We start from the raw sequence: 23,364 nt of genomic DNA, 5'->3' as shown, positions 1-23,364 counted from the left end.
CCAGTATTAGAGCACACACAAAAGAGTTTCATGCCAATACTGATAATTTTTCCTTTCAGTTTATATATTTTGTTTCCTATCCATCAGTTTCAAAGAAAACTTCTGTATTTCTTTTTCTCAGTGCTGAACCCCATCTTGTAAGTTATAAGGCTTTCCCCTCCAAAAGATTTAGATTTTACTTCTCATTGCCCTAATACCCTAAAGCCCTGTTCTGGGCTAAAGAACAGAAGCTCACCGAAGAACAGTCAAACAGACGTTGAGGGTAGAAAGCACTTTTTCTCTTTCTTTTCATCTAGCGCTTCCTAACAGAATACGCCACCCTCCTGGCTCCAAAATGCCAACTCTGCCAGTACAGGTCAGGGTAAATGGTGGCACCTTTCCCCAAGTGTGTTCACTGGATTTGTTCTCTCTCAGGTACTTTCAAAAGTCTTATGACTCCATGGCCCCAGGCGCAAGGTGAAGCCTTGCTTTGGAATCTACTCTGAATCTTATACTCCCTCCATTATGAGCAAAAACACTCCTCCCCTAATATTTCTGAGCAGTAATGGGTCTAACTATGATTAAAAACATTGTAATTTTAAACTTTAAATTATGATTATTCTGACTAAAACACCAAATTATACACACAGTACGAATAAAACCAGCAAGAAAATGATAGTTATTTATACTTGCATCAGCATTAAAAAGAGTGTCATTTGGCCAAATATGGTTCAAAAAGCAGCTTCTATAAAAGTACCATATAAAATCTTAATGTGTACAAAATTCTGAATGCTTTTGTCTACTGTTGAGTTTTTTGAAACTTGGCTGTGGGTTTAGGCAAATTCATCCTTAAAAACTGTGGTTATAACTGCTTTGGGAGTACAGTTAAAAAAATGAACCAGAATGGATTAAATGTGCTTTCCATAAAACATTACAGCTTTCAAGCAGCTTTTTCCACGTTGACCATTTATATTAATAAGAAGCTGTTATAAAGACTACTAATTGGTATACTAAAACAGAGTGTTCTTTCCTGTAACACAACAACAAAAAACAACTCGATCAAAAAACCCGAACAGGCATTTCTCCAAAGAAGACATACAAAATGGCCAAAAAGCATGTAAAAAGCTGCTCAATATCTGCATTTGAAATTTAAAAACCACAGTGAGATACCACCTGACACCTAATAGGATGACTACTATTAAAAAAAAAACAAAAACCCGAAACTCAAACCCCAAAATAACCCCCTAGAAAATAACAAGGGTTGGTGAGAATACGGAGAAACTGGAACCCTTGTGCCCTGTTGGTAGGAATGTCAAATGGGGCAGCGACTGTGTAAAACAGTATGGTGGTTAATCGGAAAATAAAAAAATAGAATTGCCATTCCATCCAGCAATTCTACTTCTGGGTATATACCCAAGAGAACTGAAAACAGGGTTTCAAAGAGGTATTTGTACACCCATGTTCACAGTAGTGTTATTAACAGCCGAAAAGTAGAAACAACCCAGTATCTACTGACGGATGAACAAACAAACAAAATATGGAATATACACAGTGGAATATGACTCAGCCTTAAAAAGGAATGGGATCCTGACACGTGCTATAACATGCATGAACCCTTAGGATATTATGCTAAGTAAAATAATTCAGTTGCAAAAAGACAAATACAGTGTGATTCTACTTATGAGGTAGCTGGAGTAGTCAAATTCATAGAGACAGAAAGTAGAATGGGGGTTGCCAGGGCCTGGGGAAAGGGGAAATGGGGAGTTGAAGTTTAATGGGCAACAGTTTTTGCAAGGAAAAAGTTCTAGAGTTGGATGGTCGTGATGACCACACAACCATGTGCATGTGCTTAATGTGCCTGAAACGCACACTTAAATGGTTAAGATGGTGCCAGGCGAGATGGCTCGTGCCTATAATTGCTACTCAGGAGGCTGAGGTGGGAGGAGCACTTGAACCCAGAGTTCAAGACCAGCCTGTGCAACAAAGAAAGACTTCCATCTCTAAAAAATAAACACATAAAAAATAAATAGTTAAGATGGTAAAGTTTATGTTATGTGTATTTTTACCACAACAGAAAAAAGTGTGTTCAAGTAAGTTTCAAAAGCACCAGCTGAGAGCAAAGTTTAACAGCACTTTTTGAATTGCAGGACACCTCTGTGTATCCAAAGTGCAGTGTACACTCTTTAGCAGAAGGCACTGCTGACATTTCCTGAATCTAGCATTCTTTCTCACAGAGCATTGTTACCGTCTCCCAGGACCCAATCCACTGAACACAATCTGGGGACTGTTAGTTTACTGGCTTAATTTTTATTTCTTTTTAATTAAAAAAAAAAAAAAAAGACAGGTTCTTGCTCTGTCACCAGGCCAGAGTGCAGTGGTGTGATCACAGTGGAAGGCTCACTGTAGCCTTCAAGTCCTGGGCTCAAGGATCCTCCTGCCCCAGTCTCACGAAGAGCTGGGACTATAGGTGTGCACCACCACACTTGGCTAATTTTTCTATTTTTTGTATAGATGGGGTCTCACTCTTGCACAGGCTGGTCTCAAACTCCTGACATCAAGTAATCCTTCTACCTCGGTCTCCCAGATTGTTGGGATTACAGGTATGAGCCACCATGCCCAGCTGTCTAATTTTTAAAAACACTTTTGTAAGGGAGATGGGGGTCTTGCTGTGTTGCCCACGCTGTTCTCAAACTCCTGCCATGAAGCAATCCTTCTGCCTTGGCCTCTCAAAAGAAATCAAAGTAGATTGCATAAGATAATTGGGGTTTTTTACTTGTATGGGATATAGTTCAGTTTGAGGATGATAGTAATAACTTCTGAGTGACAATTAAATGAGGCAATAATTTTTTCTCACTTTGAGCTGAGTTAAAGGAAATGATATGGACTCATACACACTACACTAAAAATCCCAGATTCTTTCAAAGAATTGATTCAATGTCCCCTCACCCCTAAATCATTCACCACAAGAGAAATAATCCATATACTTTACATCTCTCTAAGGACTTAGTGAATTTCAGAGAAAGTTACTTAGAAGCGTCACTGTGCCCAGCCTCTTTTTAAAAAAAATTCAACCCACATACCCAACCCTCAGCTTAAGAAAAACAACACAGATAAATCCCCCCAATATACCTTTTCTCAACTGCCTCTTCCTCAGAGGTCTAGTATCTGAATTTGATATTATCATTCCCATATATGTCTTTGTATTTTAATAACATAACTATCTCTCTAAGTCTTACGCAGGATTGTTCTGCAGGTTTTTCAACTTTACATAAGTGGCATCATACTGTAAGGATTCTCGTGCAGCTTCCTTTTTTCCTAAAGACTGTATTTCTGAGCAATAATTACTAAAAGACCGCATTGCTTCAAGACATTCATTTCCTCGTGTTTAGTACCAGGAGAAAACAAGACAGGAAGAGCAAGTCATATGATCGTGGTTCTTACTAACACTGCCACTGTGTGGTGTCCTCAGGCAGACCTTCTAAACCATCAGGTCTGACTTGGGGGGCACCTAGAGACACCTATCAGCTGGCATCACATCTTCCACAGGGATCAACATTTCTGCTGGGACACGACATGATTGTGTTTTACCTTCACCATGGGAACATATTCCTCTGGCGGGGCCGGCTGGATTTTACTGGACATCTCGATGACAGCTTTCACCAGGCCCGTCACATTCTCATACACCTTGTCATTGGACCTGTCCAGGTTGGCAGTAGGAGGGGGGCTGATTTCCTGGGGCTGCAGCTGACAATACAGAAGCTGGTCATTTTCCCACTTTCCAGTAGATGGCATGATATCACCACAATTAACTTAGAGAGCTCGGTCTTTAAAAGAGATCAAAGTAGATTGCATGAGATAATTGTTTTTTTTTATTTGTATGGGATAGAGTTCAGTTTGAGGATGACAGTAATTCCTCTGAGTGACAATTAAGTGAGGCAATAATTTTTTTTCTCACTTTGAGCTCAGTTAAAGGAAATGATATGGAATCATACACACTACACTAAAAAGCCCAGATTCTTTCAAAGAAGTGATTCAATGTCCCCTCACCCCCAAATCATTCATTCACCACAAGAGAAATAATCCATATACTTTATATCTCTCTGAGGACTTAGTGAATTTTAGAGAAAGTTACTTAGTTGGCTAAAGAGTCAAACATTCTAAGACTAAAAATTTCCACTTAGCTTGAATTCTGCAGAAAAACTGTATGGCTCAGGCTTAGCTGCCCTCAAACCACCTAACGGAAATGTGCCATCGCTTTATGATTACAAAACGCTTGCAGACACAAGTCTGCTTTAAGCAGACAGCATCTGCTTGCAGAGCTTGACTGAAGTCAAAGCAGCGGTGGTGTTGCCAGAAGCCTCCCTGCTGGAACCTGGCTTCAGCCAGCTCTGCGCTGACTGCACCTGGGGCCTACACCGACAAACCTCAGTGCCCTCACCCGGGCAATGGTGATGAGGGGAGATGAAGCCACAGCTGTAAAAATGCACACCCAAGTCCTGGGCACAGAAGTGACAGCAATAAATGTTACCCAAGACAACCTGGGAGCTAATGGGGGAATGAGGGCTTTTGGGAAATCTTCAGCAGCATTTAAAAATTCAAAGGGGTATGAGAAAAGGACAAGAATAATACAATCACTGTGAAGATGATTATGTCTCATTTTTGGGTAAACAGAAATGCTGTTTTTGGCAGCTGTCAATCATGACAGACCATGAACCAAGCAGACATGCCCTCCCATTGGGCCTCCTGCTTTCTGGTCCAGAGTCACATGCAGAGAGCTGGTGTGATAAAGAAAGCTGGACAGACACACAGAGACACAATGTGCTTACCCTCCACGGCTATTGTCGAACGGAAGGTGAGGAAAAGTTAAAGGAATTTATCAGAGAAAGGGAAAAAAGAAAAACAATATTAATAAAGGCGTCAGACAAAACCCCCATAAAAACACATGAGCAGAACAAAAAGGAGCTAGTTTCCAAGCCTGCCCCCCTGCTTCTCAGCTCCCCGGCTCCGTGTCCAGCACGCAGAGTGGAGGCCTGCCATGCACCATGCTGGCTCTCACACGACACACGGGGAGAGCAACATGCAAAGCCTGAGAGGAACAGTGCAAGTCCGGCAGCAGTGCAAGATCAACAGAGTTAGGGTTCTTCAAAGAGAAAAGAGGAAGATATATGTTTTTAATTACTAAAAACTGTCCATTTGAATTCTGAGATTCAGGAGAAAGTGCACAACCCTCAGTTCCCATGCCCTGACCCCTCAATATCCTTGGAAGCCTGCTTTGTCATCTAGCCTTCCTGCCATAATAAAGATTCCTGGCTTGGAGCTGCTTTTATTTCATTATTTTTTTATTTTATTTTATTTTTCATGGCTTCATTCTTTTTTTTTATTTTTTATTTTTTTGGGTTTTCCGGTAAAGACCGGAAAACCTGCTAGACAAATTCTAAAAGAGCTGTAACACTACGGCTTCATTCTTTATTGAAATTTTTTCCTTTTCTAGTGATAAGAATTTAATTTTACGCTACACAGCATTTGAGGTTAATTGGGATTTTACATTTTAGACCATAGTAACATTTTGAATAATCTATGTTATTTGGAAGGTTTTGTTTATCATTTAATTATTATATTTGCTATCATCCCAATTATTATATTTGTTAAATTTACAATGGACATTTTCACTACAATAACAATTTCTGATATTGGGGCTGCATTTAAAAACATTAAGAGCTTTTTAAAAAAATAAAACAAAGTAGCCTACAGTATTCAGCAGAACAACATACTGTACACGTTTGTAGCCTGGGAACAATAGGCTATACCATATTAGCCTAAGTCTGCAGTAAGCTGTAACATCCAGGTTTGTGTATGTTCACTCTGATGGTGGCACAATGATGATATCCTCTGATGATACATTTCTCATAATGTATCCCCATTGTTAAGTGACACATGACTGTACGGTAATGTGCTCGCCCATTCCCCTTCAGGCTGCTCCCCCCCACTCCCAGACAATGCAATTTAATTATTTAATTATCAATTTATACCATGCTTTTCTTTATGTATGCTAGGTTCCCCAAACAATACGTGCGGTCTTCTGTTTCACTTCACAGGATGTGCCAGTTCAAACTACATTGACACAAAAAGTCACGGGGCTTTCTGAGGAGGGTGCCACAGGATGAGTTCCATCAAGAAAAAAATACAACAATTCTATAATTCTAGGGAGGTGGAGGGAGGTTTATTTTAACCTGTTTAAAATTTTTGTACTTTCACCCTTTGCTCAATTCTTGTCATAGAGGAGTACTGTCATGATGTTTTTAGGGACCATTCACACTGACATTTCAGAGGTAAAATCTCAGTTTGAAGAGACATCCTATTGGTTTCCTATTTTCTGGAGCTTGACAACTTGGAAATTCCTTGGCAGGGAGTTAATGATAAAAACACCACTCTCCATAGGCAGAGCCAATTCCAACCACTTAAAAGTTAATGCTTAAAGACTAAGAGAATTAAGAACCAAAACTTGAAGCTACCAAGGAGAAACTGAGACTTATTTCTGACTAAATCTTATTTGGATGAATTATTTTAGTTATACATAATTAAATGTAAGTATTTCGGTATTGAAACAATATTATCCTTTTAGGCTGGATTCAGTAAATGCTACCAAACAGATAATAAAAGCCATTTTGAAAGTTTGCTCTTATGGCTTATGAAAATAAAAAAAGTTCATTAATCTAATTTTCCCCCCTTTCTTTTTTTTTAAGATAAGAGATGGGGTCTTGCTATATATATTGTAAAGGCTAGACTTGAACTCCTGGGCTCAAGCAATCCTTCTGCCTTAGCATCCTGAGTAGCTGGGACTAGAGGCATGTACCTCCGTGCCCGGAGCATCTCTGGCCCAGATGTACTCGCACTATGCCCCACAGGGAGCAGGCTAGTCCGTGCCAGTGCTGGCCCACTCACTCTCTGATCATCTCCAGAATGAACACCGCAAACCTCTGTACTCTGAGTTGCAGGCTGACTATTACCCTAGGCCTAGAGATGATATTTTCTCTTCCCTATGACTGACTCTGACTCCTCTGAGAGGCCAACAGTATATTTACTTCTAACCAAGAATCAGCCAGAGTTGGCTTTGGAAGTGGAAACCTCTGAGTAGAAGCACACAAGTCAAGTGTACAGTCAGCCAGGCAGGCCTATGGCTAAATGCTGGCTCAGCTACATGAAGGCTATGTAACCTTGAACAAGCTGCTTAACCTCTGTGAATCTTCATTTCATATGAAGTGATACCACCACCAATCTTGTGAGGTGATGTGAGAATATAAAACATGAAAAAGGTCTGGCATAGCACTTGGCACAGGAAAGGCACTCAAAAAGGGTGGTTACTGGTAAAACAAAGTTTACCTTAACCTGATCCCATATTTTTTCAGATTTTAAGATGCACCATTTTTAAATGTACCACTAAGACAAAAAAAAAAAAATACTGCCAATTAAGCCCATACACGATTCCAATTTTAGAAATATTAAAATGTGAAAAAAAGGGTCTATCAGTATTGAGAAATAAGATATATTTTGACAGGTAAATTGTTATCTCTAGTGGAAAGTAAAAAGATCTCCTATCTCCTTAAATGAGCCAGGCTGGTAGAGGAGCATCTCCTTTCCTTACTTCTCCCAGAGAGCAAGGTGTTCCTAAGCTGCTCTAGTGACTCCATCACTCTGGGGGTGGGGGTGGGGGTGGGTGAGTGGGGACCCAGGAAAGTCAGACACTGACAGCTCCAGATGCACACCCCTCAGGGGCAGGCAGTGACTGAAGAGGCACCTCAAACCAAGGAGAAACCTGTGGTAGTTTGTGCTTGAGTCAAACACTCCCTTGAGTCATCCTCCACTGAGGATGACTCTACTTAGGACGTGTTGCTTTTACAAATACAATTCTGACCCTAGATGGAAAATAATGAAACTTTCCATGAACCCACATTTATAAACTTGGAGCCAGTGAGCCTACAGAAGGTCCTCATTTACCCCAGCCATCCTGGTTTAATTAATTTTTAAAACCAGAAGCAATCTCAGGACTTTATTCCAAAGAAACATTCTGTCTGAACAGAGAAGATGTATGCAGAATATTAGCATCTGATTGGGTTTCTAAAATCTATCACACTGAGAGAAAAATGGGAAAGAAAATGTTTGCATTAAGCTTTTCCCTGACTCTCAGAGGGGTTCAGAACCAGGCTCATCAACTCCTGGATCACACTGCAGTCCCACTCTGCCTCATCCCTGTTTTCAACCTGGTCTCCACTCTCATTAACTGAGAACTAAGGGACTCACAAGCCCTGCGAGCAGTGTGTTCTGCCCAGTCTCAGATGCCCACCTTGACGCCCTCGTTGTAACTGTCCCCAGGGCTGCTGAGGCTGGCAAGGCTGCCCAGGTGACCGGGGGCTCCAGGGCGAGGCGGTTTCTTTGGTGGAGCTACAGGATCTGGTAAAATGGAATGATTCCCGTTAAGTAATGTGTGTTAATAAAGAGAAAGGAAACCACTCCCCAACAAATGCCTACTGGCATTCTTACAAAAGACACTAATCTTGCACTCTAAGGAGGCATTTCTAATGCATTACAGCAATAAATTCTTTTTCCCAATATTCCCGTCATGAGCTGAATGTGGTAAACTTCATACTTGCTGTGGTCTACAGAGGGAAAACTGTTAAATAATCATGAAGGCATTCCAAAGTTATGATATTACATACATTCAAAACCTGCTCCAACCAAATTGTACAAACTTCTTGACCCACAATTCATCTCTTCATTTACCTGGTTTACCCACAGGCTGATATATGTGTTGGTTTCCAGTCTGTGGGAAAAGAAAAGCTCAGTCAATGCACTGGTGTGTACAATGGGGTAATGACCCACCTCTCCACCCTGTCCATTCACCCCCTTGAACCTCTGGGGTAGATGCTGCAGTATCAAGATGAACAAGGCGGGGTCCTGCCTTAAAGGACCAGGCAAATTAGCAAATGATGTCAACAGGATGCGTAGAAAGGGCTGTGACAGAAGCAAGCATGGGATACTTTGGGAACACAAACAGAGGTGGTCACAACCAATTTAGAATGTTCTTGGGCCAGGCACAGTGCCTCATGCCTGTAATTCCAGCACTATGGGAGGCCAAGAGTTTTGATACCAGAGTGGTCAACATAGTGAGACTCCGTCTCTACAAAAAATTTAAAAATAGCCAGGTGTGGTGGCATGTGACTATAATCCCAGCTACTTGGGAGGCAGAGGCAGGAGGATCACTTCAGGCCAGGAGTTTGAAGGCGTAGTGAGCTATGATCACACCACTGTACTCCAGCCTGGGCGACAGAGTGAGACTCTGTCTCAAAAACAAATACAAACCCCACAACTTTCTGTGGCTAACTACGTGGGAAAAAATCTTTTTAGAACTCTATTGTACTTCTGAAAAGATTTTTCTTGCTTATTTAAAAATAATGAAGTGGCTAATACATATAATTTCCGTGCCTTTACTTTCTATTGAAAAAAGATCCACTTCTTCAGACTACAAGGGCTAGGAAACAGCACACACAATGAAAATTGCTCCTCTCCCCAGAATCCAGTTGTTTTCAATGGCCATTTAACACCTTTGACTTTAAAGACTTGCAAAACCCTCAGAGCTTGAAGGTGTGAAGAACTATTCCTTAGCAACTTACTACTTATTGTGCAGTGCTTTCTATTTAACATATCATTTTCCTATCATTCATTTATTCAACAAATAACTATTGAACAGCTGCTTTGTTCTAGGCACTGTTCTAGGTATACAACAAAGATCCTACCCTTGTGGAGCTAACAGTGTAGTGGATACAGACAAATAATAAACATATATTATGGTACATGCTGTGCTGTCTCCAACAAAGAAAGGAGGTGTCAGGAGATCCCTTGGGGTGGGAGGGGAGGAGCTGTAGTTTTAAGCAGGAAGTTCAAGCCTTTTGAGAAAGTGATCTTTGAGCACAGACCTGAGGTTAAGAGAAGCCTTGCAGTAATCTGGGAGAAGAGTGGCCAGGGAGGGAGCCCCAAGCATGGAAAAACCAAGTGTTTGTTTGGGTGACAGTGAGACAGCTAGTGTAGCTAGAGAGGATGAGTGAGGGCAGAGACTGGTGAAAGCGTGGCCAGGACTTAAAAATTGACAGTCTGTTGGCTGTACTATGCTCATTGATTCAGGCAGTAAATCCCATACACATTTAAAAAGGTTTAAAATACAAAGAACTTTCTGGTTGATACTGTTACAAGACAGTTCAATTAACTAAAAGATCCTATTCGACCATTCTGGAATAATCTAGAAAATGTGTGTGCATGTACAACACAGTTATGCAGGTTCTGCTCTCCAATGGCAGGCACAGAAAAGGAAAGCCCTTGCTTCAGAAGTCTGACAGGATGAATGCAGCTAGGCTGTGCTCATAGTTTTGCGCATATCCAGCTGTGGGCCTTGGCAGAGTCATGGACCTGCTTGGGGCCTTGGTAAACTGAGGCTAATTACACTTACCTAAAACTGGGTTGCCACAAAGTGAACATGCTGTCAACTTGTATATTAAAGTCCAAATAGGTTTTAACTTTTTATGCACACTGATGGAATCAATTTCCACTAGCCTGTTATTAATATTTGCTAACTATTCACATCCATTTATAATCTACATTGTTTTCTAACCAAAAAGTTCTCCTTGAAACTGTGGCATATTTTCAAAAGTGTTAAAGCTGGAGTGTTTCAACAAATGGGCCAAAACTAAATTGTTATCTTTAGGAAAGAACAAAAGAGGAAAAAAATCCAAAAACAGTCATGGTATGTTAATGGTCTCCAGGAAAGAAATGAGGGAGGCCTGCTGAGTCCAGCTGGCCACATGCATTTGGCCCCATGTGCAGAAATGCATCATCTGACCTCTGGCTCTGTGACAGGGAACTTTGGGCAAGTTTTCTTTGAGCCCCAGTCTACTTATTTGTGAAACCTAGATGACAACAGTGCCCGATTTGTCAGGAGTGATACGAGTACTCAGTATAGCACCTTGAAGTACTAAGCAGGTTCTCAGTCAGTACTATACTCTTTCTATTGCCTAGGCCTGGCATGCAGCAGACTGGGAGATCACAGGTGGGGTCATCACGTTTCATCTGATTGTCTTACAAGTTCTTATTAATAAAGCATTTCTGAATAATCCTTCTATCCAGGTTTAATTAATTAATTTAGTCTACATATTTGAGTGCTTTGTATGTGCCACATATGGAACACAAATAATTTTCCTTAGCTAACAAATTTCCCATTAGCAATGTTCTAAATAGCTAGTCTCTTGAATAGAATTTATTTTCATGCTGATTTTTGCCCCTTCTCAACAATTTAGGACTGAATATTTGTTAAACATTAGTCTTTTCAACATAAGGAATCTCAGTGAGATGTTAAAGGGCCGATAATGTGACCTTCTTGCTTATGAACTGAAGAACGTCTGATACACACTATCTACAATCCACTGAGTCAGCTCTAATGGGAAATGTCCAACCTTCACGTGCTGCCAACTGGGAAACCTTCTAGGTCCAAGATCTTGAGGCAGATGTAATTTTATAGTACAGATTGGGAAAAATTCCTGATAGGGCCATTCCATAATACGCATCTTGGAGCTAGGTGATGACACAGTCTCATGAGAACATAAAATTGTGATTAAGGTTGGTGCTGCATTCCATTCAAAGAGGCTTGTTATGGAAAGATCTAGAAGATGTTTAGCACACTTTTATTTCAAAACTCTGTGCTATTTTATACAGAAAAATGTTTAAAAGGTTTTAAGGTAAATGTTGACAGTTGTATGCATATATGGGTGACTAGATGTCAAGTCAGTGGTTTCACCCTTATTAGAGTAGAACTTTATCTCTACCTGACAGGCACAGTAAGTGTTTAAAGAAATCTGCATTTATTTTAAACAGACATCTGACAGTGGAAATTCTAACAAAACAATTTAAATTACTTTCAAACTGAAATTACTTCAAACACCAGGGAATATTTCTAATATTTGGAATAATCATAAGCTAGCTCTTTCAAGAGAATTTCAGGCATTTCTCCCCATAACACCCAGAAGACAAAAATCTTCCTTGAATAAGTTTTATGTGACTGCGGAAACTTTATAACTATGCAATAAGAGCATAAAAATTTAGCAAATGACAACTTGTGTGTAACAACACTTAATATATGTACATATTTCTTTAGGTCACAGAGAGTTGGGCTTACCACTAAAAAGCCTGTATCAGTAATGGGACAAAAGACTTCTGTATCTGAATAAGAATTCTGGGCTGTATATCGTATATGTTAATAATTTTAATCTTAGTTAAAATGTTCAATTTACAGAACAGATTATTGTGTACCATATTACAAATATTGGTAAGCGTGGGTATCTTATGACATAAACATAATGGTCCACGCACATGAGAATTTGAAATCAAATCCTGGTGAAAATTCAGGCCGTTGCTTACCGGACCCTGAAGACTTCCATCCTCCCTGTCGATGCTGCCTCGAGAGAGCCGCACGTCAGGTTTCTAAAGAAATTAAAACAAATCAAAACAGTTTTTGATTTGAAGATTACTGACAAGAAGAGTTGAAAGTTCCCCAACTTCAAAAAATTCTCAAAACCCAGTGACGATGAATGAAGGTCAGCTGCCTTGGGAAGTGCCCAGTTTACTTCTGTCCACACACGGCACAGGCTGGCACTTGCACCACGGCCCCACACTGTGCTGGAAAACCTGCACTTCACCTCCGTTCAGTGCAGCACAGCGGGCTTTCTTCTTCACTGAGAGAACCTCACCCCAGGATAAAAACACTAGGCACTGCTTTCTGATGCCCGGCAGAATAAGGGATTATATGGATTTGGCTGTCTTGCCAAAGCAGCAAATATTACCAGATTTTTTTTTTCCATAATGCATCTAGAACACAGAAACCAAACAGAGAAATCTGGATTTAATGTAAATAAGAGTACACAAATTTCACTAATATTAGAATAAACAAAGTAAGTTACATGGCTATATGGTGAAGGAGCTGGGTGGAAGGTTTTTTACTTACGAAAACCATCCTGTGCTCCCACAGTACTGGCTTTCGTGGAGCCTTCAGCCAGCCACACTGACTCGGCCTCCCCTTTGCCCATGCACAATGGCCACACACTTCGGCCTGGAAAACTCTGTTGCTCTCTTCAAGACCCAGCCGCATACCCCTTCTCTGCAGCACGGTTCCCTCCTCCTCTTCAAGCAGAATTAGTCACTTCTTCGTCTATGCCTTACAGAGATCCTCTGTGTTGGCACATATCATGCAGTAATTACTTCCCTCATCAGACAAGGAACATCCTGATGTCTGATTTGTCTCTGTATCTTCTCTTTTCTGTACCTGACAAGGGGCTGGCCCTTGTCATAATCCATCAGCACTTGTTGCGTGGGTGATGGGGAAATGAGCTTCATCTCTTCCTTCTCAGTTCCACTGGTGTAGACCAAATCCTCTCACAGTATCAGCTTTCTAGCCAGTCTCTCTACTTCTGCCCTGGATCACCTCTAATTAAAGCACTGTTTTCATTACATCACATCTTGACTGTTCCTCCATGGTCTATACTGATCAAGTCCAAATTCTTCCTTGTGGCACTGAAGGCCTCAAATTTCCTTCCACCCATTAGAGCCTTTGTGGGCACCAGGTCAGTTGTGGGTGCCAAGTTGTAGTGGGAAGTTGGCAAAGCACACATCCACCATTAAGATCAGAGCGATCCTTTGATGGCTCAGAGATGAACTCCTTTCTAGGACAGACGCCCTGCACTGTCCTTTGCCTACTTCCCCCCTCTTCCCTTTCTTTTCCTCTAAGTGTAGCACAGTGCCTGGAATGTAGTGGGCTCTCAATGAATGCTGAGGTCTGAGACCAGGTAATACAAGGAAATGGGTGAAGGAGTTAGTTACTGATGGTTAGTCACAAAGAGAGGGTTCCGGGTGATAGCTGTTAATGACCCTCAGGGTTGTCATGTGGGAAAGCGTGAAACCTGTGTGTTGCCCTTGAATACCGGGCAGATTTTAGCTCACTTATGGAAGAAGTTTCTAATAATCAGAGGCACCCTGAAAAAGAATGGACAGCCCTGAGAGTGGCAGCAGAGAGTAAGCAGAGGGCAAAAAGTCACATCTTACCTGTTCTCTGTTAATTCATCAGAATTTACAAAACACATAATGTGTACCAGCCCCTGTAATCTTAGTGCATGGCACAGTTCCTGCTGGCATGTGGCACACACTCAATAAGCTGTTGTTGAATTAATTAATTTCCAAGTTATTATGTCAAAAAAATATTCCCCTTAAAGGAAAAATAACAGCTAAATAAAGGTAGAAAATTACCTACATCCTCAATGCATGTTAAGAAAGCAGACTTCTACAAAGTATGACAGAACTCTGTCCTTAAGTAAACCAGAAAAGTTTTGTATAAATATTTCTGAACTCTGAAAAGCATAACTTGAAAAAAAAAAAAAAACTCAACAGATAAAAAACTGTACCATGTTCATATGCACTAAAATATCAGGAAACAATAATTTAAATAATGAATTCTTCCTGCAAATATAATATATAATAATTAGTAATATATAAATCCAGTGCCACACTGGTGAAGCCAAACCCAGAGGCATGCAGTTGGCAACTGCTGCAGAAAGCACTATCCCAGGAGACGTCAACAGCAGGGGCTGGGTAGGAAAATTCAAAGTAGGTAGTTTCTGACCTCAGAGAAGAAACTGCTCTGACAGGCAGGACAGACATGAAGAGATAGAAAGGATACCTGGACCCAAATCTCAGTTGGGGGCCCTCAAAGGGGACCCTAGAGTGTGACTGGCACACCTGTTCTCTGTAGCTGGACCCTGAGGTGGCCCCAGGCATATGGGAGCTCTCACCACTCAGCGAGCCCAATGGCAACACCCATAGCACAGAGCACTTTAACAGAGGTGGTAAGCAGGAGGGACCAGTGACAGCAGCAGTCATTTGCTCAGCACTTTACAGCTGGGCAAGCATCCTAATGCACACATCGTCACTTAATCCTTGCGGCTGCCTTGTGAGGAACAGGACTGTAATTCTTGCCATTTTTCAGATGTGGAAATGAATCTGTGAGGATATGTTACTTGTTTGAGGTCACTTCCCAGGTAAGTGTGTTTAACAACCTGCCTGGCAGAAACTCCACTGGAAACAGGCAGAGGCAGCCACTGGGTCTCACTGTCAGTGACTCAGAGACTTACAAAGAATAAGGACAGAAAGAAAGGCCAGGGTGTTTTCTGCAGGTTGTTATGTGTGTGTCAACTGGGGCAGCTTTTCTCTGCTATAAAACTATGATCCTTCCCCCACCAGAACTTTAGAATAGCTTTCAAACTAGTCTATTACTGTCACCTGCAAGTTGTCATCCCCAGCAAACACAATGGGTGCTGAGTACCACATAGGCCGAAGAATCAAGCATTGGGCAGGTCCCTGAGAGGGGAGAGGCCTCACCTGGGCTTGAGTGTGGGACACTGGGGGTCTGGCATGGAGCAGAGCAGGGATGCTCAGGGGCACCATTACAGCTCCCTCAGGTGGGCAGGCACTCAGTCTTTTTTTTTTTTTTTTGAGACAGAGTCTCACTCTGTTGCCCGGGCTAGAGTGCCATGGTGTTAGCCTAGCTAGCTCACAGCAACCTCAAACTCCTGGACTCAAGCAATCCTCCTGCCTCAGCCTCCCAAGTAGCTATTTTTTTAGTTGTCCATATAATTACTTTCTATATTTTTAGTTGTCCATATAATTACTTTCTATTTTTAGTAGAGACAGGGTCTTGCTCTTGCTCAGGCTGGTCTCGAACTCCTGACCTCGAGCAATTCTCCCACCTTGGCCTCCCAGAGTGCTAGGATTACAGGCGTGAGCCACCGCGCCCGGCCAGGCACTCAGTCTTGAGGGTGGGTTTCCAATGACTCCTAGCTGGGTCCCTCTCCACTTCTCCAAGGATATGTTACCTTCTTGGGGGCACCCATACACTGGTGGGGTGGCTATAAAGGCCCAGCTCTGCTTCTCTCACCCTTCCTAATAAATCTGTTGCCTGCACATTTCGGGATCTGTTTTGGGGAAGCCAGCCTAAGACACATGTCTACCTCTGAGGTGATGGAGATGTTCTACAGATTGATCTGACTGGTGGTTACTGGAATATATACAAATGTAAAGATTCACTGAGCTGCAGACTTCAGCTGTGTGCACGTCAATTAAAAAAGAGACGAGGACAGACAGCCTCCTGACATACAGCTTTGACAATGACCTGATGTATCCAAAAGCAGGTGGCCTGGCTTGGTGGCTACAAGGAGACACATCAGAGGCCAAGGCACAGAAACAAACTGCTTATAAGCAGCAGATATCACAGAAACAAACAAAAATCTTTAAAGATACACAGCATAAAAAGGACTGTAACTGGATGTAATTACCATTGGTAGAGTCTCTTCAAATGGAGGATAGTGAAACACATGTGCATATACCCAGAGGCACAGCTGCCACCATCTGGCAGCACCACAAGAGCTTCTAAATTCAAGTGCACCACCATGCAACTGAGGGACAGCCCAGGGCACTTTCTCACTGTACACCCTCATCACCAGGTTTCTTATCTGTACTCCCAGTGCACCAAGCTTTATGTCTGAAAATCTAAATCTCCAGCCCAGACCTCCACTCTGGGCTCTGTTCCTTGCATCCAGCTGCTTCCTCCACAGTCCTTTTTGTGTATCACACAGGTCCAAACCTGAAGTCATCATGTTTCCTGGAAACGAACCCCTCATTCTTAACTTTCTCACTTGGTGGCACAATGTTACTTTTGGTGACCCCAATACTAGGTTTCCTATCCCAGATTTCTCCTTCCTCTTGATTTCCTATACCAACTCTCCAACTCTTGTCCCTTGTAAGTCTGTCCTCTCTCGTCCTTCCCCCACCCCCGGTCTCTCTAGCTCAGGCCCTCCATTATGGATCTCTGCATTTCCCTCTTGCGCTCTGACCCATCAGTCAGCTATGCACTAAGACAACACCTGCTTCAAACCTTCAAGAGAATCCCCAGGCCTAAGATTAGAGAGTGATTTTGGGACCACATGCCTCAAAAATCAACAAGGGTGCCTGTTATCACTGTAAGTCATCAGCCCCTCCAGACCTACTGCAGTTCTCTGGGTTTTATAACAAGTTTCCAATGATTTTTCTGCACATTAAAATTTATTTTAATTTATTCATTTGTAAGATAATTACAATATCTACTGTCTCAGGGTTCATGCAACACTTATTTTTATTTTTTCATCGAACAAAGATTTAGATGCATAGTAACAGACACTGTGTGGTAGTGCAGTCAACAAATACTGACTGAGCCATGTTAATGCTGAGCAGTGTACGAGAGCTGAGGGGAAAATGCTGAACAGACAACGTTCCTGTCTGTGATTCTTACACTAGTGGAGATAGGAAAACAAGTGAGATGCTATCATACAAGCACAAGGAAGAAAATGCAAGACACAGACAGTTAAGGCACAGTTCCTGCCCTCAAGGAGCTCACATTTTAGCAGAGAAAGAGGTGAGTGGGAACGAAGGATGGCACGCTGTAGTAAACAAAGTTTGCTCGAGCATCATGCTTGCTACTTTATGAGGTGCTCCTGGCATCTAGTGAAGAGGCCAGAGATGTTGCTAAACACCCCTACTATTCACAGGACAGTTTCCTACAACAGACAACTCCCCAGCCCCAAATGTCAACAATGCCCAGCAGTTTGAGAAACCCTGTTGTAGGGAAAGGTATTCTTTGAGGTAACACAAAGGGGTCCTCACAAGATGAAAAGGCATTCTTCCGGCAGATTCCAAGGGTATGGGGAGCTAGGGGGAGAGCACTCCAGGCAGACACAGCACTATAAGAAAAGGCATGAGGTTAAGCCTCACTTTCATTCATTCATTCAATACTAAGAGCTTTCTATATGCTAGGCACTACAGACTGAATAATGAATAGGAAAGATAGAGTCTGTGGTCCCTGTCTTGTGGGGCTTCCATCCTGGTAGGGTGAACAAACAAACAGAAAAACACAATACTGTTTTATAAGCATTAAGAAAAGTACTTGTTAGCCAGGCGTGGTGGCTCATGCTTGTAATTCTAGCACTCTGGGAGGCTGAGGTGGAAGGATTGCTTAAGGCCAGGAGTTCGAGACGAGCCTGAGCAAGAGTGAGACCCCATCTCTACTAAAAATAGAAAACTCAGCCAGATGTGGTGGCACATGCCTGTAGTCCCAGCTACTCAGGAGGCTGAGGCAGGAGGATCGCTTGAGCCCAGCAGTTTGAGGTTGCAGTGAGCTATGATGACACCCACTGCACTCTACCTGGGGCAACAGAGTAAGACTGTGTGAAAAAAAAAGAAAAGTGCGATGGCCTCCAAGTTTGGCATTAGGCAGGCTATTCCAGAGGTCACCCAACAGAAAGGCTTAAGACCAAATGAAAGCTCAAATCACATAGTTATTAAGTAAAAAATAAACAAACAAACAAAAAAACAGTGAGAAGCACGGGAACAAGATGGGGTAGTAAAGAGACAGGGTAGGTGGCAAGCAGGTGGAGAGGCCACACCCTGAGTCCTAGACTGTACAACTTCCACATGCTTCTCTCTGTTGCCTCAGACTTCCTGCTGACCATCCTTCTTTTTCATCTGCAACAATGGTTCTTACTGGGGTACCATTCTGTGTTCCTCCAGGAAACACTGTGTGGGGACATTTTGGTTGTCACAATTTGGGGAAGATAGTTCTGGCATCTGGTAGGTAGAGCAGGAGATGCTGCTAAATATCCTACAATGCCCATGACAATCCCCCAGAAGAAGAAATACCTGGATAAAATGTCAGTAGTGCCAAGGCAGAGAAGCCCTGGTCTCTAAGTAACACTTTTGTTTGTTTATGCTTTATACCTTACTTTGTATGTTTAATGTATCTTATGAATTCTATGTCTCACAAGCTAAACAGTTACTCATAATCTATACCTAACACATTCTATTTGTTTTCTAGTTTTCTACAGCAGAAATTTACTATTCCCCCATAACACAGCAAAAGCGAATTATAGTGCTACAGAAACACACCCAAAGAGTGCCTACTTGAGACTCTATGGGTGAGGCAGAGTATAAGGATGGGCTTCTAGAAGAAAATGAGATTTAGGCCGAGGCCAAAAAGCATGAGTGGGAGCAGACAGGTGAAGCAGGGAAGCTTATTCTAAGCAGAGGCCAAACAGACAGGAGATGTGGGCCAGCCTGGAGCACTGAGAGAGGGGGCCAGTCAGGAGCTGACTCCAGGGAAGAATGAGGGGTCAGCTCACAGGGCTGACCAGAGATGGGCATCATCCTGTGACAGTCACTGGTGGACTTTAAGTCAGAGGGGGACATTCAGAACTATTGCGTGGCTGTGGCATGAAACACAGCTTCAACGGGACATATTTGAAACTCCAACTTAAAAAGCCTCAAGTGGAACACTCACAGTTGCCTGCCCCCAACTCTAAACTCTCCTCCCCTCTCATCACCTCCCTCAGTGGAGTCACGACTTACCCACTCAGTCACTCGAGGGGGAAGCGCCCCCCAAGCCTTGACTGCTTCGTAGCTCTCACTGCCCCATGGCAGTGTCCTCCTCACAGCTCCCCAATCTTCCTCCTGCCTCTCTTAGGACATTTTCCCAACTGAAAAGGATGTAACATTCTTTTTTTTCTTTTCTTTTTTTTTTCTTCAGAGATAAATACTATGAAGGAAGGATATAACATTCTTAAAAGAGCAAGTGGCTATCACAGTGCTTAGAAGGCTTCTGATGATTTCCTACTGCATTAAGAATAAAATCCAGGTCTCCCGACCCTACTGGGGGCTGCCTCCCTCTCCTGCTTCAGCCTCTGGCCACACTGGCCAAGTTCCCTGCTGCAGTAGGGCCTCTGAACTTGCTGCTTCCCTTGGGCTGGAATGTACTTCTTTCTCTTTTCTCATGCTTTCTACTTGTTTACATCTTAGAGATTCTTTTTCAGACTACTTCCGCTCCCTTTCTGCCCACTGTTTTCACCATAGCAGTTCTGACTGATGACTCACTTTTTAAGCCTTTTCGCCCTTCTCTCCCCAACTAGAACATAAACTCCATGAGAGTGAGAGCTGCGTCTGTCTTACTCACTCTTGTGGGCTTTGGAGCCCAGCACAGGGCTGGTATGTAAGAGGTGTTCGATAAATATGTGTGGAAGGCACAGCTGATAAACACTGATGTGGTCCAGACAAGATGTGCACGTGGCTGCACATGGACCATAAGAGGGACAACAGAAGAGAGATTCAAAAGATACTTAAGGATTAGAACTAACAGGAGGATGTGGTGACTTTGCGAATGAGTGGGAAGGTACAGAAAGGACTTTCAGGTTCTATCCTGGGGGGCTGGTAAAAAGGCATAGAAAACACAAAAGGAAAGTCAAGTTTGGTATAGAACATTATAAATTCAGTTTTGGACATGCTGACTTTGATGTGCTGATAAAACAGCCAAATAAGGATGACCAGAAGGCAAATACCCAAATCAAAGACAGGGGTCAACTCATCTTAAACCAGTATTGTTTTGACCTTGAAACCAGCAATGACAATAAATAAATCATTCTCACTTAAGGCTGAGGCAGGAGGATGGCTTGAGCCCGGGAGTTAGAGGTTGCAGTGAGCTATGATGATGCCACTGCACCCTAGCCTGGGCAACAGAGCAAGACTCTGTCTCCAAAAAAAAAAAAAAAACCTATTTGGGAGAAATCCAGGAAGTCATGAACAAACTCTGAGTATACCCTTCTTCTGAGCTCGGGAAGAGAAACACACTGATGACGACCTACCGCTTAGGGTGTCACGTGGACTTAACGCAACTCTAAGCGTAATCCCTGTGGGACAGTTTATCCAAATATACAAATGGATTATGAACATAATTTGGAAACTATCTGGAGTGCTGCAAATGTTCTACATACAGAGTATGGGTTACACGGGCTTGTATGCATCAAAATTCATCCAACTGTGTATTTAAGATCTGTGAAGTTCACTGTATGCGAAGAACCTCAATAGAAAGAAAAAAACCCAACAACTACTGAACATCTTGAGCCTTGCTAGTGTGACCTATTTCCAAGTTCCGTATGTGCACTAAGATGTCAGCCCCAACACATCCTGTAGTGACTGCAACTTTCACATGTTCATAAATGCTGTTGAATCAGTCTGAAACATTACTTGTTGATTTAAATGTTTCTGTGCCTATAAGACTTGAAGCAATTTAAGAAACAGAGGTAGTATCCTACCCTCCTTGGTATCTTATCCCTTAACCTAGTATTTAACACAAAGTTGGCATCAGTGTATGTTTACCAAATCAAAGCCCGAGGGACCAGTAAAGTTACTGCCTTCAGATTCTGTAGAAACAATGTGAACCCAGGCTCCTCTCAGCCACATTTCTTCTCAGACTACTTTAGGAAGACTGAAATCTAGTCAGGGTCCAAGGAGAACGAGGAGTGGGTTCTCACAGGCCCTCGTTCTGAGACTGAGGGCACAGCAGTAACTGGTAGCAGGGCCCTGAGTTCAAAAGGACCTTTGTGTCAAATAACACAGAGACTGCTCTGTCCCACCACTTCCTCTCTGTCCCCAAGGGACTTCTGAAGGGGGTTGTTGACAAGGGTTGCCTGAAGGAAGACATTTCCCATCCATAAGTCCAGACACATCCAGTGCTCATCTGTTAAGAATGTCATGAAGGCAAAACTTAGCTGTCTTGTTACATATTCTGCAGTGGTGAAATGCAACGTTTTATGTGAAGGCTGACACTTAAGTGGAAGTTGTTTCTGTGTAAACAACGTGGAAATGCAAAAACCAAAGAAATGCTCACATCTCTGAGCCCGTAATGCCACTACTAAAATCTTGGAAATTTATCCCTAAAAAATAATCCAGAAAATAACCTACTCTTGCAAGTTTTAGGGACCAATGTAAAACTAAGTCTCCTGCTTTGGAAAAGATGAAATTTTACAATCTTTTGCAATAGAGTTGAGTCTAACAGGGTTTAAAAAGTGGAAGAAACCTTTCTGAAACACAATTACCAAAAATCTCTCTTCTTTTTCCAGCCAGCGCTGATCTTCTTCCATTTCTTGTTGTTGTCGGATCAGCCGCTCTTCCATCAGGTGGGTAGGCAACACCTGCCCAATCCCTCGTAGGTCCAATGCTGCAGAGTCCTGGAAGAAGGGTTGAAAACACCATATCCAGTCTTCTGAGTCTAGTCAAAAGCTCTTACTTTGTTTTATGTGTCTTTCAAAATAGTGAAGCACAATAGCAAGGGCAATGGAAATAGAGCCTCTCATATTGCGCTTATGTGAGTAATTTTTCTGGAGGTTGCAGTTTCATGTATGTCCAGCATCTTTAAAAAGTATACAATTATTTAACTCATAGATTCACTTGTAGGGGGTCTATTCTAAAGAAATAATCCAAGATATGTGCAAAAAATGCATTGTTACTTATAGTAAAAAGAAATAATTTGGGGTCCGCACAGTGGCTCACATCTGTAAACCCAGCACTTTGGGAGGCTGAGGCAGGAGGAGTGCTTGAGCCCAGGAGTTTGAGACCTGCCTAGACAATGCAGAAAGACTCTGTCTCTGCAAAAAATAAAAAATTAGCCAGGCATGGTGGCTCAAATGTGCAGTCCCAGCTACAAAGGAGGATGAAGTGGGAGGGTTGTTTGAGCCCAGGAGTTTGAGGCTGCAAGAACTCTGATCCACTATACTCCAAGCCTGAGTGACAGAAGGAAAATGTGTCTCTTACAAATAAACAAACAAACAAATAAATAAATAGGGAAGTTTGCTGGGCGTGGTGGCTCACACCTATAATCCTAGCACTCTGGGAGGCTGAAGTGAGAGGAATGCTTGAGGTCAGGAGTTCGAGACCAGCCTGAGCAAGAGTAAGACCTCCATTCCCTATTAAAAATAGAAAAAATTAGCTGGGCACGGTGGCGCATGTCTGTAGTCCCAGCTACTTGGGAGGCTGAGGCAGGAGGATCACTCGAGCCCAGAAGTCTGAGGTTGCTATGAGCTAGGCTGACACCATGGCACTCTAGCCCAGGAGACAGAGCGAGACTCGGTCTCAAAAAACAAACACTGGAAAGTAAAATTAACAGAGGTTTAAATATGGCACATATTATGAAATTATGGAGTAAACAGCCATTAAATATGTTTACTTCAAGAAATAGCAGACAACTACAGATGCTTTTTGAGGCAAATAAACAATTTCTAATACTGTAGCAGTGGTTCTTGGTTTTACCAGCAAAATTTAGTAAAAATTAACATGGTCCACAGAACTGAAGGCTCTGTCTTTCTGTTTATTCCTTGGCCTCATGTATATGCTAATTATACTCAACTTAGGGATCAGCCTTTCAAATAAATGGGCTAACTGATTGCT

The 23,364-nt window shown here is 42.3% G+C and overlaps 1 protein-coding gene and 1 non-coding gene across 12 annotated transcripts in view; both read right to left on the bottom strand.

Annotated features, from left to right (window-relative positions):
- The window catches only part of PTK2 (protein tyrosine kinase 2), a 258,855-nt gene that overhangs the window by 5,535 nt on the left and 229,956 nt on the right, over positions 1-23,364 (bottom strand). For 7 of the 11 annotated variants that reach the window (XM_045560796.1, XM_045560797.1, XM_045560792.1 and 4 more), the window contains 6 exons: positions 22,017-22,148; positions 12,439-12,501; positions 8,758-8,797; positions 8,321-8,427; positions 4,806-4,814; positions 3,568-3,723 (listed from right to left, as the gene is read on the bottom strand). In XM_045560796.1, the coding sequence (XP_045416752.1) occupies positions 3,568-3,723; positions 4,806-4,814; positions 8,321-8,427; positions 8,758-8,797; positions 12,439-12,501; positions 22,017-22,148 (507 nt within the window). The other 4 variants (XM_045560793.1, XM_045560795.1, XM_045560802.1 and 1 more) reach the window with 2 other exon arrangements.
- LOC123645341 lies at positions 5,372-5,433 on the bottom strand. Its single transcript, XR_006737524.1, has one exon. It is a non-coding gene; the product is annotated as a U7 small nuclear RNA (small nuclear RNA).

Source organism: Lemur catta, chromosome 9 (genome assembly GCF_020740605.2).
Source record: "Lemur catta isolate mLemCat1 chromosome 9, mLemCat1.pri, whole genome shotgun sequence".
Lineage (NCBI taxonomy): Eukaryota > Metazoa > Chordata > Mammalia > Primates > Lemuridae > Lemur > Lemur catta.
The sequence above is the reverse complement of the archived record's forward strand: the minus strand, read 5'-3'. Positions and strand labels throughout refer to the sequence as shown.